Below are 19,366 nucleotides of genomic sequence, written 5' to 3'. Positions count from 1 at the left end.
GTTAAGCCTGGTAGGTTACAAAAGCAAAAGCGCAGCGCCTCCAACTGAAGGAACGCGGGGCGCCTCGTCTACAGGTCACGCATGGCTACCGGCCGCCGCTGCGCGACGACTCAAAGCGTCTTCGGTAATTTTTTTATATTTTGTTTTTGATGTTGTTGCGACTGAGAGAAAGAAAACATAATCTACAGCTGGTATGACGTCACAGCGGCAGTGGCGCCACAGATGCGCGGCGTAACTGCAGACGGGCTTTCTGAAGGAGCGAGTTGGTCGCCCATATTCACTCCGCTAAAGGTCAAACGTAACTGCGGCCGGGTCACGCGAAGGCTTGAAAGTGCGAGTAGTACTGCTTTCGCAATAAAATGGTAGGCTTTTCTAGCACGTCTTGTATTACAAGCCCCTTCTCTGCCTGCTCAGTAATGTATTGCAAGACATTTTCCTTCCTTAGAGACCTTTCCATTCGAACCACGTTTCTCTGCTCGTGACGACTAATGCCCGAGAGCGAGTGTACAGTGGCCAAGCGTCGTCTCACAAGTTGACCGCGTCATGTTCAATCGTGATTTCGTATATGCGAAGTAGCAGGAAGGTGATGATTGCGATTAATTTCTATCAGAACACAGCCACAAAGAAGAGCTACACAGCCTTTCAGTTAAGTCTTCTGTGACCAAATCAAAATTTGTTGCGTTTGTGGGACTTGGCCCAGGGCAACGACCCCATGTTACTCAGGCGTTCACGGGGCGATGCTGCACGTACTGAGAAAAGCTGCCGTTCTGTCAAGACCTCAAATATTTCGTTTTCTTTTTCTTCCCAAGCAAGTGAGAAAATGCGAGCGTACCCGAAATTCTGTCCGCGATATAAAACTTAGGGGATAAAAATTACTCCGGCTGCGTCAACTACCGTGTATTTGTAGCTTTGCTTTGGGACGTAAAAATCAGCTAGTCAGCCTCCCTGGTACGGGTTTAGGCTTTTCCGCTGCACACGTTTAATTTCTGTGATTTCTCGTCGTTTTAAGGCGAAAGCCTTTAATGGCTCATACTGTCGTGACCAAGACGCGATAGCAAGTTTGTCCGCGTTTCAGGATGGTCGAAATGGTCGTGACGTCACTGAGCGAAAAATTTTGACGGGTATTCACCGAAATATGGGAGACAGTTACTTCGCAATTTCCTTCCTCAAATACAATTTTGATTTCCTTCATTACGGCCCCTCTTTCTCTTTCTTCTTTCACTCCACTTCCTCCCTTCCTGTACGGTGCGGTTCAGGTGTCCACCGAGATGACAGAGAATTACAGCTCCATTTCCTTTCCTCAAAAAGCGTTGGGTTAAAAGTGCAACGCATCGCTCCGAACGGGTGGTGGCGTTCCGTGGACTCCCTGGCAGCGCTACAACACGCTGTCGCGTTCCACTCCTAAGGACAAAGATTAAGCGTCATTAATTGGCAGTTAATTAATGCAGCAGCAGATTGTGAAGAGAACAATCGCCTAGCAGAATACAGCACTCAGGCTTTCGCCTTTCATCACTTTAGCCGCTAAAGTTCCACGTAATTTTTTGTTCACTATGTCTGTTCTCTGTGGTTGTGAGCCCGCATGGCCGCGCGATCCCCATTTCTCTGGCGCAGCGTGTAGCCAGCCCATGTACTTCCGCTGCCTGAACAGCTCGGACTACGAACGCGGCGAGTGGGTCTTCGTGCTGGGTGACCACGGCTCGCGCCAACCCGGATCCTGCCGACGATGGCAGCCCGACAAGGTCTGCGCGAGGGACTCGCCCGCGCACTTCCGAAAGCGCCAGGACTGCGTGCGGACATGCGAAGGTGCCTGCCTGCAGCGTCATCCGCCCATTTACACGTGCATGTCATGCGCCTTACACTGCGGAAAAGGGATTTGGTCCTGAATGCCCAACCAACGTGACCCTCCAGTAATTTTCGATTGTCACAGAAGGTTTAATGTTGCATGTTCTGTTGGTAATGTTAATGTTAATGTTGCATGTTCTGAGCTTTGTTTTGTTGCTTACTTCTTGGGTGTCACTTTCACTGCACATTGTACCTCACCCTCTACAGCTGCCTTGTTCCAGACTATGTACTGATGCACATGTCGTTTCGTTTATGGTTTATTGCGGTTTAACGTCCAGAAGCAACTCAGGCTATGAGGGACGCCGTAGTGAAGGGCTCCGGAAATTTCGACCACCTGGGGTTCTTTAACGTCCACTGACATCGCACAGTAGACGGGCCTCTAGAATTTCGCCTCCATCTAAATTCAACCGCCGCGGTCGGAATCGAACCCGCGTCTTTCGGGACAGCAGCCGAGCGCCGTAACCACTGAGCCACCGCGGCGGGGCAAGAAGGAACTGCACACAACGCAGTATTCGGCGAAAAGGTGATCCCGCTAGTCACACATGGGATGCGTCCAAAAGTGCATTCTATACGTGGAAAATTCTGACCTTGTTCCGGTGTTAAAACCTGGAAGTCGGAATTTTCCAGGAATATTTATGACGCTTTTCCGGGAGTGTATTTCACCCCCTATTGCCTAGCAGAGTGTCGATCTTTTTCCATGACTTTTTCTCCGTGAGGTCTCTGTCAAGTTGCTGGGGCGATGTAATATTCTAATTTTCTCAGGTTGTTCTGCTCCAAAGCAAAATCCTGCGTCCATTCTCCTTGCCTTTTTTTTTCGGTAACTTGTATGCTAACAGAGAGAGAGAGAGGCAAGTGCAGTTCGCTAAGATATTGCCAAAAGTACACCGCGACAAAACACTGTGCAATATACTTCCTACCACCGTGGTATCGCGCCGAATGGTCTGCTTTCGAGACGCAAGACTCTATAGCAAGGATACTGTAAATGCCGCGTGAGCACAGGAAAGGTCCTTCATATACTCTTTACCTAATCGGGAGTGCTTAGTAAACGGATAATGTTCTCATTTGGGAGCCTAGGATCTGCATCAGAATCCGGTAAAAATAGAAGCAAGTGTGTGTCTGTGCAAATAGCACCTTAATGCCTGCTGCGAAGTTGGTCACAAGTTATCCAGCCCCAGTTTTTGAAGCGCAACGCCACAACACAAAAAATTTCAGCTGCTTTGTCTGTGAAAGTGTGGTCTATCTGGTTCCTTTGAAATAATCCTCATCGAAGGAAATTTCAGATGCTGGAGATCTTACCGACAACAACAAACGCAGGTGCGACCCGCCGTGGTGGCTCAGTGGTTACGGCGCTCGGCTGCTCAACCGAAAGACGCGGGTTCGATCCCGGCCGCGGCGGCCGAATTTCGATGGAGGCGAAATTCTAGAGGCCCATGTACTGTGCGATGTCAGTGCACGTTAAAGAACCCCAGGTGGTCGAAATTTCCGGAGCCCTTCACCACGGTGTCCCTCATAGCCTGAGTTGCTTCGGGACGCTAAACCCCAATAACCTAACCAAACCAAACGCAGGTGTTTTCTTGCCAACAAAAGCGCGCTTTATCGGTGCCATCAGTTATGGGCAAGCCTGAATTGTTTGGTTGGTCTATTGGTTTATTGGGGTTTAACGTCCCGAAGCAACTGAGGCCATGAGGGACGCCGTAGTGAAGGGCTCCGGAAATTTCGACCACCTGGGGTTCTTTTACGTGCACTGACATCGCAAAGCACACGGGCCTCTAGAATTTCGCCACCATTGAAATTCGGCCGCCGCGGCCGGGATCGAACCCGCGTCTTTCGGGTCAGCAGCCGAGCGCCGTAACTACTGAGTCACCGCAGCGGGTAAAAAAAAAAAGCCTGAATTGCGTACGAGGTCTTCCCTCCAGCAGACTTGTAACGGCACTCTCCCTTGCAGCCCGCAGGGACAAGCGCTGTCTGGGGCTGGTCACCGAGCGTCTCCTGAAGCCGTGCCCCGCTTCGCCGCAAGGCAACCCTCGGCGCTTCTGGCACTACGACCGCGTGCAGCGCGCCTGCGTGCGCTGGGCGCCAGCCATCACGTGCGCCTACAACGCCTTCCGCTCAAGCGGCCAGTGCAAGATTGCGTGCATGCTGCCACGTCGCCGCGACTGACTCGGGAAGGAGCCTCTCGAGTAACCCAACGGGGCAGTGTTCTCTACAACACACAGACCTGCTGTCCTGGTTGCCTCTGTGTGCCTCCTTGAATGAGAAAACAAAGAAGTGATTGCGGAATTGACCATTCTTCCAGAACAAGTGAAGCCTCTGAATGTCTGCACTGATATAGTTTAGACTGCACACACACACACTGCTCCCACTGCTCGCTCCGGCTGACAGTGCGTACGGTGTATAATTTGAAAACAAAGGAATCAATCAGCCACTTCGTGTTTGGTCATTCCCTCTTGGGTAAACTCTGGAATCCCGAGCAGGAGTGTACTATCGGGGACAAAAGTGGTGTACTCCACGCGGCGGGAGCCGGAGCCACGGATGGATGGATGGATGGATGGATGGATGGATGGATGGATGGATGGATGGATGGATGGATGGATGGATGGATAGGAGCGCCCCCTTTGAAACGGGGCGGTGGCAATTGCCACCATGCTCAACTTTTCTTACATTATTTTTGTTCAACTGTGTTTTTAATTGTCATTAAGATTCGCCATCTTCTTTCACTACGGTTTCCTACACGTCTAACCTTATGTCACACCTCTGCTTTGGAAAACTGCTTTGCAACGCCATCTACAGGTGCCATCTGGGATCGAGACAGCCAATGCGTGACCTTTATTATCGACAGGCATGTCGCTTGGCTCATTTAAATGTTTCATGCTTTAGCTCACCAAAATGCCGCAGTTTTCCGTTGCTCCGGCTCCCGCCGCGTAGAGTATACCACTTTTGTCCCCGATAGTACATCAGGAATACAAACAAAGAGTTTCTATCTACGCCCACGCACTGCTGATATGGCCTTCATTGAGTCTGGAGTTCTACGTGAAACAGCAGGGAAAGTGAGTAGTTGTGATCTAGACGTTCTTCAGCTCCAATGTCTTGAGCGTACCCTCTGTAGTGTCTGGATCGAGACTGGCAGATTGATTATCTGGAGCGAGAACTACGTATACAGATAGAGCTACCCTCGCTGCCCGAATGCCCAGCATAATGTAAAACAATGATCGCAGTTTAGTACTTCATTACACGACCGGTTGTTTACAGCCAATTGACCGAACTCGAATATCGGAATATCGCTGATAAAACACAGCACATGCGAGCGGAGACTTGGAGGTTTTACCGTCTCTTTGGCACAGTTTGCTCCGTTTTTCTCTTGTCGCATCAGTGGTCTAATGCAAATGGCCTCGAAATGTCAACTCTGAATTGTTCGTATTCTTTTATAAAAGCAGTTTTTCGAGAGGGACTGAGGATAATTTTATACTAGTTTGTTTTCTTATTAAAAAGAGATTTTATGGCTGTATGCTGTTATATTCATTTTTTTTTGGTAACAAAGCACACATTTTTAGGCTGTAAAAATGAATTTAAAATGGAATGTTGTTGTCCCGCATTTGTGACGCCAAGAGGGAAAAAGGCTCCGGAAGGGAACGGCGGTGTAGACTAGCCTCAGTGGTCCGTGCACTTGGCGTCTTCACATTTTTCGTGTGAAAACTGCAACACATGTATTCCATTTTCAATATTTTTTTCTGGATCCTATAAGTTCCGTTTTCAGTGCAATTACCCCCTGTGTGGCTGGATCCCGGTGATCGATGTATGCAGGTCAACTTCATCGTGTCCTCAGTGTCCCATTAAAAACTGCGCCCAGTCGTGCCAGAAGCGGCCAGCTTGCTTTGGCCGCTAACAGCACTATGAAGTATGAGAAAAGGAAGCAACCCGAACCGTACGCCATATAAACTTTTATTTCCCTAGTATCCTTCTACACTGACCTCCATCTGCACTAAACACTTTTTTTTTCGGAGCAGGGTATTGTGGCCAAGCCGTGGGGATTGACTTCCATCACTAAAAATACGGTACACTCACAACTGGCAAGGAAAGTAAGCTCTCTCTTCAAAATGTTCGAAATTCTAGCAGTAACTATTATCTAACCGACATTTCAATCCTCCGTTTTAGCTAACCTCAAGACAGCCTGTGCCGCTTTCAAAAGCCTCTTTCCATTGATAACTGCATAAACTTAGTATGTCTGGGTTGTAAAAAATTATCCTGCGCAAACTACTTGCCTGTCTGGGTTCAAGCACAGACCGTAGGGTAGCTTATGATAGTCTGCGTTTTTCGGTAAATAATTTAAACTTCAGAACTTGCCTGAATTGTCTGGAATCGGCGAAAAACTGCAGTCGACTGCGCAGAGAATTTTCGTCTAGGCGAGCGGAGGAGCAGATTTGACAGGCTGCGCCATCTGGGGTGTTCGAGACGTACCCCAGCTCCAAGCAGGGATACTGATTGTCTCGCCGTTTGCCAGATGGCGCGACCTCTCCATTCGGCTATCACAGTCGCCTCGGTGAAAAATTCTGCTCGCAGACGACTCCAGTTTTCACCGTTTCCGAGCAGTCCAGGCAAGTTCCGAAGTTGAATTATTTATCCGAAAACGCAGACTCTCACAAGCTACTCTGTGGTTTGTGCTTGAGCAGAAATAGACCATTGGTTTGCGGAGGAGAATTTTTTACAACACAGACAAATAAATACGGAACACCCTGTATGCTTTGCGGTGGGAATATGCCTCCGTGGACAAGAATATCCATTCCCTATATTGAGTGAGTGAAGTCTAAGTAGGGACCAGCATACGCTACCCCTATAATGGAGAGCGCTAGAGGAGAGCTTACTCCGTTTTTACCCCCATATAAGCTAACTCGTTTTTAGAGTGTAGCAGTGCGCTTAGGAGGTACTGAGGGCTTTCACGGTCATAGGAAGTACTGTGGGCTGTGCGGCAAGCCTTATACTGGTAATCTCCGGAATAATTTTGAGCAACAAGGGCTCCTTGACCTGCGCCAAAATCTACTGTCAGTGACACGGGTGTTTTACCACCAAGTAGCTTGCTCAGATCTGAAAAGAAAGTTGCGGCAATAAAGCTCACTGTATAAGGCAAACAGATAGAAGCCACTCATAGTGAATACGTATAGGCAGTACGACTGGTGGGGAGCGCCGCGGTCCGCGTAATCGAAAAAGTGCTTCGAGGCGCGGTTAAATTTCGACACAGAGTACAGAATTCAGCTTGGCTTCCTTGCTTTCTGTATATAACTATGAGACCCAGTCTCGCGAGCAGCAGTTTGCAACGCCTTTTAGTATGCTCCGCTTGGTCCGGCAAAAGTACAGAAGCACAAAAAAAAACAGAGGGGGAGAAGGCAGAGGGAGATCTTCACAGACTACCGTTCTTATACGAATATAACCACCCTTTGTTTCACGAAATCGAAGTCCCTCCAGGCACTGCGCCCTTCAATACACAGAATGACACAGTGCCCACATTAGCACACAGCATCCATTTGCCTAAACTTTCTGTATGATATGGTCACCAGTGATAAATATTATTTAGGGACAATCGTCGCCGTAGCTCGCCATAGACAACCGCCGTCGAATCTCAGTTGGTAGAGCACCCGACGCGAAATTCGGAGGTCGTGGGTTTGGGTCCCACCGGCGCCATGTGGTTGTTTTTGTTCTGCTTTCTAATCAATTACCTTCAAATAATTACCCTAATAATCTCCAACTGATGGATACCACAATTTTTTAAAAATCCCCTTTACTCCTTACTTCTATCAGCTGACAAAGAAATGCGCAGAATATAACCAACCCATACAAAAAGCTACAGCATTTATTGATGACGAGAAAGCATTCAACTCAGTGGAAACCTCAGCTGTCATGCAGGCTTTGCGCAATCAGGGTGTGGAAGAGTGTCATGTGAAAATATTGGAAGATATATATAACGATTACACAGCTACCATAGTCCTCCATAAAATCAGCAATAAAATTCCAATAAGGAAAGGTGTCAGACAGGGAGACACGACCTCGTCAGTGTTATTTACCGCCTGCTTACAGGAGGTATTCCGGAGCCTGAAATGGCAACAGTTAATGCAGAATACCTGAGTAATTTGCCATTCGCCGATGACATTGCCTTGCTAAGCCACTCAGGACATGAACTGCAAAGCATGATCGGTGAGTTAAACAGCCAGAGCAGAACTGTGGGGTTAAACATTAACATGCACAAAACCAAAGTAATGTTGAACAGCCTATCAAGGGAGCAAGTGTTTGCAATTGGTAGCAAGGTTCTGGAAGTAGTAAAAGAATATGTCTACTTAGGGCAGGTAGCGACCGCCGATCCGGATCATGAGGGAAATAACTAGAAGTATAAGAATGGGGCGGAGCGCATTTGGCAGGTTCTCTCAGATCATGAATGGCAGTTTACCAATATCCCTCAAGAGAAAAGTATACAACAGGTGTATTTCACCGGTACTCATCTATGAGGCAGAAACGTTGAGGCTAACGAAAATGGTTCGGCATAAGTTAAGGACAACGCAGTGAGTTATGGAAAGAAAAATGATAGGCGTAACTTTAAGAGATCGGAAGCGGGCGGAGTGGGTGAGGGAACAAACGCGGGTTAGTGAAATCCTAGTCGAAATCAAGAGGAAGAAATGGGCTTGGGCAGGGCATGTAATGCGAAGGCAAGATAACCGCTGGTCCTTAAGGGTAACGGTGTGAATTCCAAGAGAAGGCAAACGCAGCAGGGGGTGGCAGAAAGTTAGGTGGGCGGATGAGATTAAGAAGTTTGCGGGGATACAGTGGCCGCAGCCGGCACAGGACAGGGTTAAGTGGAGAGACATGGGGGAGGCCTTTGCCCTGCAGTGGGCGTAGTCAGGCTGATGATGATGATGACTCCTTACTTTCGGTGACTGTTGGCTTCCTTCGTACATGTCATTGCGAGCCCCTTGTTTGCCCTACCGTTGTCTGCTCAACCGAGAGAATAGTTGTCGTCTGTTACGTCAGTGGCCAGCGTACAAGCTTTTGCCCTGCAGTGGGCGTAGTCAGGCTGATGATGATGATGACTGCTTACTTTTGCTGACTGTTGGCTTCCTTCGTGTATGTCATTGCGAGCCCCTTTGTTGCCCTACCGTTGTCTGCTCAACCGAGAGAATAGTTGTCCTCTGTTAGGACAGTGGCCGGCGTACAAACCCAGCCGATGAATTCATGCCCTCGTCATGCAAAAGCGGGTACGATGTAAGTGCACTCACTTCAACAGGTGATGAGCTGCCAGTCTAAATCTGTTGGTTTTAGTCCTCATTTTATTCTTTTCACACGTATTTTTCATTAAATGTGTGGCTGCGCGATCAAATCATATTTTATCTTTTTTATATATTTCTGCGAGCATAGTAAATGTGGAAACTTTTCATTGTTCACGAAAATACCCGCTCGAAAATAGAAACGAGCGAAGTGTGGGTTTCCAGATCGTTATATACGCATTAGTACGGCACCTGAGCAACCGAGCACGTAGCCGCCAGCACTCAGTCGCGCGCTGACGCAACAACACGGCTCTGCCATTAGTGCCGCGACACTTCCGGAGCACTCTCACTTGGAAAGCTCGTCAGCGGACGAGATCTCTGGGGGCGCGCGGAATAACCACATCAGCAACAGAAGCGAAGCAGCCGCGCGACAAGGCGATAAAAGCTTCAATTAATGCAGCCCGACGGCAACGCGCTATCGCGCAGAGAAAGACGCACACTTGGGCCTCGGAGAAAGGGCGGACGTCGAAAGCGCGTTCGCCGTCACCTTCGCTCGAGTCGCGAAGCGGTGTCTGCGTTCACCCGTTGCGTAATAATATATCCGCGGCCCTATGCGCGGAGCAGGTCGGGTTTGTTGCACCCCGTCGTTCTGATTGTTAAGGCATGCGCTCCGTCGACCGATTGCCGATGGTACCGGACGGCGTGCATTGCCACATCTGTTCGCTTTACTCTTTCTACTCCTTTTGCTTGCCCAGCCTTATACTTGGTGGGGTACGCTGAAAGCGTGATTTCGTTACGAATGAAAGCAGAATGTGGGGGCCACTGGGCGTAAGTTACTGGAGTGATTTTGATCATTTGTTATGAAAGCGGAAAACCTGTAGCGCTCGAGACAACGAAGACGACAACACATGCGCTAACTTTCAACTGAATCTTTATTCAATGCACAAACAGTTTTTTAAGTACTGCGAAAGCATCAAAATATCGTCCCATAAGCCTATCACACCGCAAGTCACTTTTCACTTTTTGTTCAAGCCATCAAGAAAAATCATCTACTTCTTTGATAAAGATACAGCGGGATGCTTACACACCTATCTTCTAAGTTTTTTATTCGCCTTGCTTCAATAATCTCCCTTATTGGCTGTTTCCTGCTTATTTTAATCACCTGGAATTCATTTAACTTCGGCATGCATGCATCTGGTTTACATTCCTCACAGTGTTCTGAAAGATTGCCTTTTCTATTTTCTGTATTCTTATTGTGCTCCCGTAGCCTCTCGTTTAGGCATCTCCCGGTTTGGCCTATGTACACCTTACCACATGACCGTGGCAAGGAATACACGACACCTTCTGCGCAGTCAACAAATTTTTTGCTGTGATTCTTTGTACAGCTTTGATGTTTCACAGAGTACGGATTCGTCATCTTACATAGTTTTGCCAGTTTATCTGGGGCCGAAAACACTACCTGCCTACTCGTTGACATATCTTTTTCAGATCAGGGGAAATCCTGTGCATGTACGGAATTGCTGCTGTTTTCCTACATTTCTCAGGCAGAGTTTGACATTTGTAACTTTTCTTACGAATCATCCCCTCAGCCACTGAGACAAGAATGGCTTTAGGATACCCAACCTCTTGCAACCATTTTACTGTTTCCTGAAAACTACTGTTCACCCGGTGCCCACACGACTTTTCCAGAGCCTTTTTGAAACACGTGTTGATAATACCTCTCTTTATCAACTCATAGTGCGTCGAATTGTAAGCAAGCAAGGATTTATTGGAACGAGGCGCATAGCTCCAGCAAGTGTGTTCTTGATCACATACCAGCTTAATATCAAGGAAGCGAATTTCTTTGTTTTCAGGATATTGACAGGTCAGCTGAATTGGGTCGAGGCATTCATTAAGAACTGCTGTGACATCAGATGATACTTTGTTTAGGTTATCAGAGCTACTATCGACGAGGATGAGAAATCGTCCACGTATCTAAATACTCCAATCTAACATATCCATATCTAAACATCCACCCTGATCAATGTTATGAAAAGCCGAAAAATCTCCAACTTTCGTTTAGAAATGCAACATGCCTTCGGCGTATTGACGAGGTTAGCTGACAATGGCAGTAATTTGGAGTTACTGGCTAAGCCTTTGTTTTGCAATGAGCCCACGATTATGGCTGATGCTCATTATGCTGATGGGAGTGGCGGCAGTCGAAAACAGTGGTGGTGTCGAAAACAGTGTGATGACTTTCCTCAATCACCGCATGCTAATTAATATCTTGTGCTGTTCTCCGGGTGCCTACAAAAAGTCTGCTATTAGTATAGTTGCCACCGATGACTTCAGCACGTATCCGGGACTTTTCCTAAAGACGGTTCCTATTTCCATCTGAATCAGTTTAACCTGCCTGCGTGTGCATTATAGAACGGCCTTCAGCATTGCTCGCGCCACATTTCCCGTAAAAGTGACAGTCGGTGGTCTAATCGCGTGTCAGAATGCAGGATTCGAAAATGTAATCAAGGGCAGCCGAATGTCCGATGGGGGCCCTCCGTTCTCTCAAAAGTGTGTTCCCTCATCTTCCCATTAAGCCTCCAAGGTCGTCTTCAGCTGCTTAGCGATTTTGGCTCCAAGGCTATTCAAAATCAGCTCGAACGTAGCATACACACGGAGAAGATAGTAAAGGATTTTCGTGCTGTCAGTTGTGGCGTCAAATGAAAAATATATGAAGCGCCTTTGTGTTCTTGCCCTTCTTATAAATTTTCTCCAATTTGGCGCCAGGTGTCGCCCGCGTAACCGGAAGTACTATGATAATTAAAGAGAAAATAGAGAAGAATAATTAAAGAGAGAATAATTGAAGAGAATTGCGCACGAGAGTTTGTGTCGTCCCTGTTTTGTCCCGTCTTTTCAAAAGCGCAATCATGTTTGACCATGTCTACTCTTTGAAGCTAGGTCCGGGTGTTTTAAAACGCTAAGCTACAAGAAGACGACACGTGTTCAGTGTGTACTAAATCGGCAGAAACAAATGAGCATCTTATCCTAGAATTTGGCAGTATCCATCCGGATGTCGATGCAGGCTCAGTCACTCTTCCTGAGGCCCTATTATGTAGAGGTAACAAATGTAACGTGAATGAATCTGCGGTAGAAGTAAAAAGTGATTGGAAAATTGGTGGGCCAAAAACATCGCGGTGGCCTATAGGCGATACATAGTCAGTAGAAGTCTATAGACTATATATATACTATATCGCTGTTTAGGCTTTATTGTATATACAGGGTGTTTCACCTAAGACTTTCTGCAATTTTCAAAAATAAGCTATTTGAATTAGATGCGCGCTTCTTCTGGCATAGCATTGTCAGTGGTGTAGTACATCATAATTCAAGTAAGACGTGCTAACTAGCAGGCTTGTTAACCAATATTTAATAGTTAACTTTTAAACTATTACCGTTGGGCTCCTTAATTATTGAGAGGCATGCAGCCCACCGTAAGTAATGTCCATATCCGTTTTTAGAATTTCGAGAACGCGATTATCCTCGGCGCTGTGGCCCAACAAATTTCGCCTACATCGCGCCAAAATACATGCGGTTTGAGAAGCTTGCAGGCAAAGCAACCTCTCCAGTGAACGTAACTCGTCGAAATAGCCAAAATTTGTTGGGCCACAGCGCCGAGGATAATCGCATTCTCGAAATTCTAAAAACGGATATGGACATTACTTACGGTGGGCTACATGCCTCTCAGTAACTAAGGAGCCCAACGGTAATAGTTTAAAAGTTAACTATTAAATATTAGTTAACAAGCCTGCTAGTTAGCACGTCTTAGTTGAATTATGATGTACTACACCACTGACAATGCTATGCCAGAAAAAGCGCGCATCTAATTCAAATAGCTGATTTTTAAAAATTGCAGAAAGTCTTAGGTGAAACACCCTGTATAATCTATAATCCGTCTATGGACGAAAAAAATTGAGGCTGTTATAGACTTTAGTCAATAGATGTTCTGTCGGCTTTCTATAGACAAAATTAAGCCTAAAGGATGGCTGTAGAGTCTATGAAAAGTTTGTAGAAATCTGTAGACCATTTACATAACGGTAGACCCGGATACTGCGCATTTCGATTACTTTTCCAAAAATCAGGATTACTTATTTTGAGCTGCAGTCACATGGCCTCCAAAGACAGCTATTCAGGCAGCTTCTCGTTCATCACGAAATCAAGTGCTCCTTTGATGGCTGCTAATTTCAGTAATTATGAGGGTGCATCGTTGAATTTGGCCACTACACCTCCGCCCATGAACAAAAATTGTTTTGGAATGCAAGCGCTTTTCATGCCTTATGCCTAGCACTATTGCCTAGGCATTGCATGCCTAGGATTGTATCCTGCCAAGCCAACATCAAAATTCGCCAACGTATGACAACGGCACTATCGTGATCATCTGGGGGATCAGCCTCTGCAAAAGTAGAATCATGCAATGAGGAGTGGCGAACATTCGAACTTAAACTGAAATACGGAGCCACGGCTGGAGCTAACCAGCAGTACTGATAAATCATCGAGAAGCGCCTTTGGTTTCCTGCAGACTCCACTCGGTTTAGTTGGTTTATTGAGGTTTAACGCCTCAAAGACTCAGGCTATGAGGGACGCCGTAGTGAAGGGCTCCGGAAATTTCGACCACCTGGGGCTCTTTAGCGTGCACTGACATCGCACAGTACACGGGCTTCTAGAATTTCGACTTCATCGAAATTCAGCAACCGCGGCCCGGATCGAACCCGCGTCTTTCGGGCCAGCAGCCGAGCGCCGTAACCACTGAGCCACCGCGGCGGGGTAAACGCTCGGTTGCTGTTGATGATGACGATAAGTGTTCTAAGGGTCCACCGCCAACAAACTCATCCAGCCAGCTATCGATACTGTCACCGACCTGGATGGACATCGAGCGAACGGACACCCCAGGCCGGTTGCGGCTCATTTCCACCGCATTAAAAAAAGTACACAGCACTCGTCCCCTATCTATTCTTTTCCCTCCCAAGCGAAACGGGTCTGGGCGAGCTAGCCGCTATAGCCGTCGATTCGGAGCGCGTATCTGCACAAAGGTGCGGCCGCTGTGATAACAAGTCCAATTCTTCCACACCTGTTTGCCTCTGAAATTTGCAACCGTGGGCCCCGCTGAACGACGGCGGGCAAGCCCCGATTCCTGTACACATAACCTGTACGCCGAAAGCAGTGCGACCGCGTATCACTGCTATGGAGAATGAAATGCAAGTTCCTTTTAGCGCCTCGTGGTGGGTTCGCAACGAGCTTCTGTACACGCCGCCTTCCATTAGCCTTATCCGAAACGCGTTCGGCCAACGAGTATTATATAGATTTACCCTTTTATCTTTGTGGGCTTATCACAAAGACTTCCTGGGCCGTTCTGCTGCAATACAAAGGCCGCTGAAATTAAAAAGGAAAAAAAGCAAAATGTCTAGATACCAAATGACAAAGCTGTTGCAGCGAAAAAAAGATCTCATCTCTAGCCGCACTGCCCTTGCATGGTTAAGTCTACGACCGGGCAGTAAGATAAATGAGATCAAATGAGCCGGTACCACGATTTCCGTGTAATCTAACCACAGCGCAAAAGCTCGTAGAGAGAGCAAAAAAATGTATTGAAATCTAGAGATGTGGTGAGTGCACGAGCATCCACAGTTGAGCGTGCTAAGTTGCCCGGGAAGCACTTAGACATGCACGTATTGGTGGGCTCCAGCGCGTAATTGAAGAGCAAGTGCTCGTCCCCTCTTTCTATATGACTTCTCCGGGTTGGTGCTCAGGCACGACTTAATGTCTCGGTTATCACCGAACCTAAGCGCAGGTTAGGGTTACGATGCTAGATGCAAGGGTTCAGGTACTTGTAGATAAACTGAACATTCCCACCGAAGGAACGCATACCATATCGTGAGTTCGATCCATATGTGTAAGAGAAGCTTCAAAATTAAAATTAGACCTGTTCATGCAATGCATCTCTACAGAGGAGAAACTAAAATGCACAGCTTGATGCGACTTGAAGATGATCACTTCAGGATTTACCTATTCGGGTTAAACTTCTCTAGCATAGATTGTTCCAAAAGAACGCTGCAATGAATGCATGAGCTTAGCTAGCCGAAGGATTCCTCTATCCTGCTACGTGTTGCGGACTACGTGTGGTCAGGCCAGGAATTAATTCCTAGTCCATTGCAGCCAGAACGAACGTGGTAATCTTCAAATAGCCTTAGACTGGGCACGCCACAACCTTCCTTTGACTTTTGTCAGCATCGCAATATCCAATGTGAAACAGATTAAAACTGCTTCAAAAGGATCTTGACTGTATTTTTTCCTTGTGTCAGGTGGGGAAAATGCTCTTGAACCTTTGAAAATGCAACATAATCAGGTTCACAAAAAAAATTGATCCTAAAGCAAATAGCTGTTATCTGGATGGCGCACGAGTTACTGCAGTTTCAGACTACAAATACCTGGGAAATATGTTTTCTAGTCACCTGTCATGGAGCACCCACATTCACTACTTAGTATCCAAAGCTAGCCACGCGTTAAACTTCATCCGAACAAATTTCTGGCAAGCCCCGGGTGAACTCAAAGATGCTATACCTGACTAATTTCCGTCCAGTTTTAGAATATGGTTGTTCTGCGTGGAACCCCTACACGCAGCAAAACATAAACGAGCTTGAGCGTGTCCAAAAACGCGCCGCTCACTTTGTATCTGGTGATTATGACTTCAGAAAAAGTTCTACAACGATTCGAAACAAGCTGAACTGACCACAGCTAGAAGATAGAAGGAAATGTCTCAGATTGTGTCTTTTCTATAACATATTTCAGGGCAGAACTGGCATTTATACATTAAGCCACCAACTTATGTGTCTCCTCGAAAGGATCACTGAATGAAAATCCGGGAATACAGGTGCAGGGTCAATATTGTTAAATACACTTTCTTTTTAAATACAATATATGATTGGAATAATTTATCAGACCATGTAATCGAGGCTTTGACGGCATACTGTCTGGTCAGGTATCGTGGTGATGAGGACTACTGGTTACAGGCCACGGTATATAAAGATGGAAATTTCTGAGGTTTCGGGAGCACTACGGATCCCTTGTTCACTATGAAGAAACTGGCGCACGGATCCATTCTTTTGTAGCACCCAGCAGCGTTTTTAATGATTTAACATAGATAGGATGCAGAGTTCCGTCGTTTGTGTTTAGTACATTATACGATGTCTGTATGATAAGGGACTCAAGATTCTGTCGTGCTGATGTATTCTTTTCTGTTGTCAATATATTTACTCCGACCCAGTTAATATCGTGGCCGGTTTCTTGCACATGCTTGGTGATGGCGTTAGTTGTTACTTTTAGAGAGCAGCTCTTTGGCGCCCGTTTCTGCGTTTCGCGGCGTCGCCGTCACCGTTGTTCGCCGCCATCGCCGTTGTCCATTGTAACCAGCAGTTGACATACCTTAGTCGCGATTTATGCTGCGAAAGCAATGGAGCATGACCTTGGAAAGCAGGGGGCAAAATGGGTAAATTGGTTTTTGAGGAAAGGAAATGACGCACTATCTGTCTCACACATCTCGGTGGAGACCTGATCCAGTGCGCTGCGTGAATTGGCATTGACAACGTTGAGCCAGAAACGTGACGCTGAAGCCATAGTCCTTCGGCGTTCGTTATGTTCATTGGCGTTGGCACTGACAATTTTACACTCCGATCATTTTGAGGAAAGGAAACGCGCATAACTGGCTCCCTGTGACCGTGGACGCCTGAATCGCGCTTATAGGTACGTGAGGTGATGAGGGAGAGATGTGGGCTAGCCGTATGCGTTAGCGCTGACAACGGTGAGCGAACTCTCGCGATCAACCATTGTCACCAACCAGGGTGGCAGGGCGAGGGGGGGGGGGGGGTATTGTAGATATAAGTTCTTTTACGGGGTTTAACGTCAAAAGCGACTCAGGCTATGAGAGACGCCGTAGTGGAGGGCTCCGGAAATTTCGACCACCTGCGGTTCTTTAACGTGCATTGACATCGCACAGTACACGGGTCTCTAGAATTTTGCCTCCATTGAAATTCATTAAGACAAATAAACAGGAATTCCTTACCACTTATATGGGAGAAAAATCCGTTCCTCTCGCTCTTAACGCCTCCCACGGCTGTGACAACCTCTCTAAATACTTGCATAGACCTTTTCTTTGAGAAAAAGGCATAGGTGCAGCAAATCGAGCTCATATGTATATATTTCTCCCACCAGAAAGCTTTCTTTATAACAATCAAGAACTTTTAGCGGAGTGTTTCTTGAGGAAAGATAATGTGTGAAAAATAAGTTGTCTGTAATTGTACACAAATGTCTTGCTCGAATCCTTTGCCTCAATCAATCGAAAAGCTGAAACAGCTGATGTGCTGCACCTAAATTTCGCATTAGGAAGTAACGTAATCGTCAGCAATTTCTTTTATTTTCGGACGCCGTTCTGGTGCTCTCTCAGGCGTCTCCTGAAGTCCTTTGTTTCACCTATATATACTGATGAGCAATAGACGCAGTCAGTTTCGTACACAACACCTGCAAATCTTTCACGAGGGAGCTTGGCCTTCATGTTCACCAGTTCTGTTCGCACCTTGCCAGCGTGGACGAGCGCGATGTTGACGCCATGCTTGCATAAAATACATGCAAGCGCCTCGCTAATTCCCGCTACGTACGGGACAGGAGCTCGTTTTTCGTTCGGTTTTTCCGTGCTCGGGCTCTCTTAGAAGGCAGACTGTTTTGGTGGCATTGTTCTTTCGGTATCCCTGATAAAGGAGAAAGATAGCCGTTTCTTCGCAGATAGGACTCTATTCTTTTCATTTCGCTCTTTAGGTTGACATCTTCCCTGTCTGGCACGGTGGATCAGAGAGACAAACGCAGACCGCTTGTGAGTGACTGGGTGAACAGAAGTGATATGTAACTATCTTCCAGAGTGCGTATGCTTGCGGTAAACATTAAAAATAAGGCCAGTCGGTGTACGGGTCACCGTGGTGTCCAGGAATGGTAGGCAGCCGTCGGTTTCTTCCTCAGCAGTTAACTTGATTGAGGATGCAGTGGCGTTCAGGTGGTCCAGAAAAAAGGCCATGGGCTTGCACTCTAGGACACAGAAACAAAGAATAGGTTGCGGCAACCGAAAAGGAAATAAAAATAATAAGCCCCTGCCTGCACCACATACATACAACAGGCTTAGGACACAGAAACAGTCGTCCACGTACCTTACAAATATTTTTGGTCGTGGCTAGAAAGTGGTTAGGGCTTTGTTTTCGATGACTTCCATCGTGATGTTCGCCGCTGTGACCGAGATGGATGCTCCTATTGCTGTGCTGAAAGTCTGTTGGCAAAAGTTGCCATTATATGTAAAATAGGTGTTAGCGATACAGAAGCGCAATAGCGCTCATAGCTCTGCTGTGTCGAAAGGGGTCCGATCTTGCCATAAATCCTCACCTTCGAGAAGTTGCCTGCAAGCTTCAACGGCCAGATTGACCGGTAGGCTGTTAAACAGCGAGCAGGCATCGAAAGAAACAAGCATGTCGTCTTCACGGACAACGACTTTAACCTTGTTGGTAAAATCGGACGAGTTCTTCACATTCGTTTCTGTCTTTCCGACCAGTGAAGATATGAAGGTGTGCAGTGAGGGCACAGGAGACCTCCTGAAGTCTACTATTGGGCGTAGAAGGGAGTTTTCTTTATGAATCTTTGGAAGCCATGGTGGGTGCCGAGCCGTTCGTACATAGTAGCTGGTAGTAGAGGCGTTTCATAGATGGTGGAAGGTCCTTGAAGATTTTGCCAGCAACTTTTAAAGAGACGTCTGCACCTTTGATGTAGGGTCTTTTGGTAGTCGGCGTTAAGTATTCCCGTCCTGCAGCAGGGCTTCCATTTTTTCCCGGCATGAAGAGCGGTCAAGAATTACCGTGTCGTTGCCTTTATCTGCAGGTAGGATTAAAATTTCATCTTTGGCCTGCAGGCTACGAATTGGCTTGCATTCGTCTTGAGGCAGGAAGTAGTCTGTTGATGCCTTCTGCATACGAGACAGCACATAAATGCTGAAAATCCGCGGCTTGAACAAGGAATCACGAAGCTGGCCGATACATGTCGGATCCTCTGGTCAGAGGAAATATCCAACAGAAATATGAGCCCCTAAGGCACCGAGTAAATTACAGGAGTGCCGACCTTGCCAAGGAATCGGCCATCTCGCTCTAACAGACATCAGAACGGCCAGGCACTCGGACAAAATGGGCTTTTCTCACAATGTGCGGGCTCCCTTCCCGAGCCTGTTCGTC

At 47.0% G+C, this 19,366-nt stretch overlaps 1 protein-coding gene across 1 annotated transcript in view; it reads left to right on the top strand.

Annotated features, from left to right (window-relative positions):
• Positions 1-19,366, top strand: part of LOC149332834 (uncharacterized) — a 50,214-nt gene that overhangs the window by 11,152 nt on the left and 19,696 nt on the right. The window contains exon 5 of the mRNA XM_089557569.1: positions 1,612-1,803. Within this exon, the coding sequence (XP_089413695.1) occupies positions 1,612-1,803 (192 nt within the window). The remainder of the gene's footprint in view (positions 1-1,611; positions 1,804-19,366) is intronic.

The sequence above is a fragment of the Amblyomma mixtum genome, chromosome 8 (genome assembly GCF_055824585.1).
Source record: "Amblyomma mixtum isolate Tamu chromosome 8, ASM5582458v1, whole genome shotgun sequence".
In the NCBI taxonomy this organism is placed as follows: Eukaryota; Metazoa; Arthropoda; class Arachnida; order Ixodida; family Ixodidae; genus Amblyomma; species Amblyomma mixtum.
The sequence above is the reverse complement of the archived record's forward strand: the minus strand, read 5'-3'. Positions and strand labels throughout refer to the sequence as shown.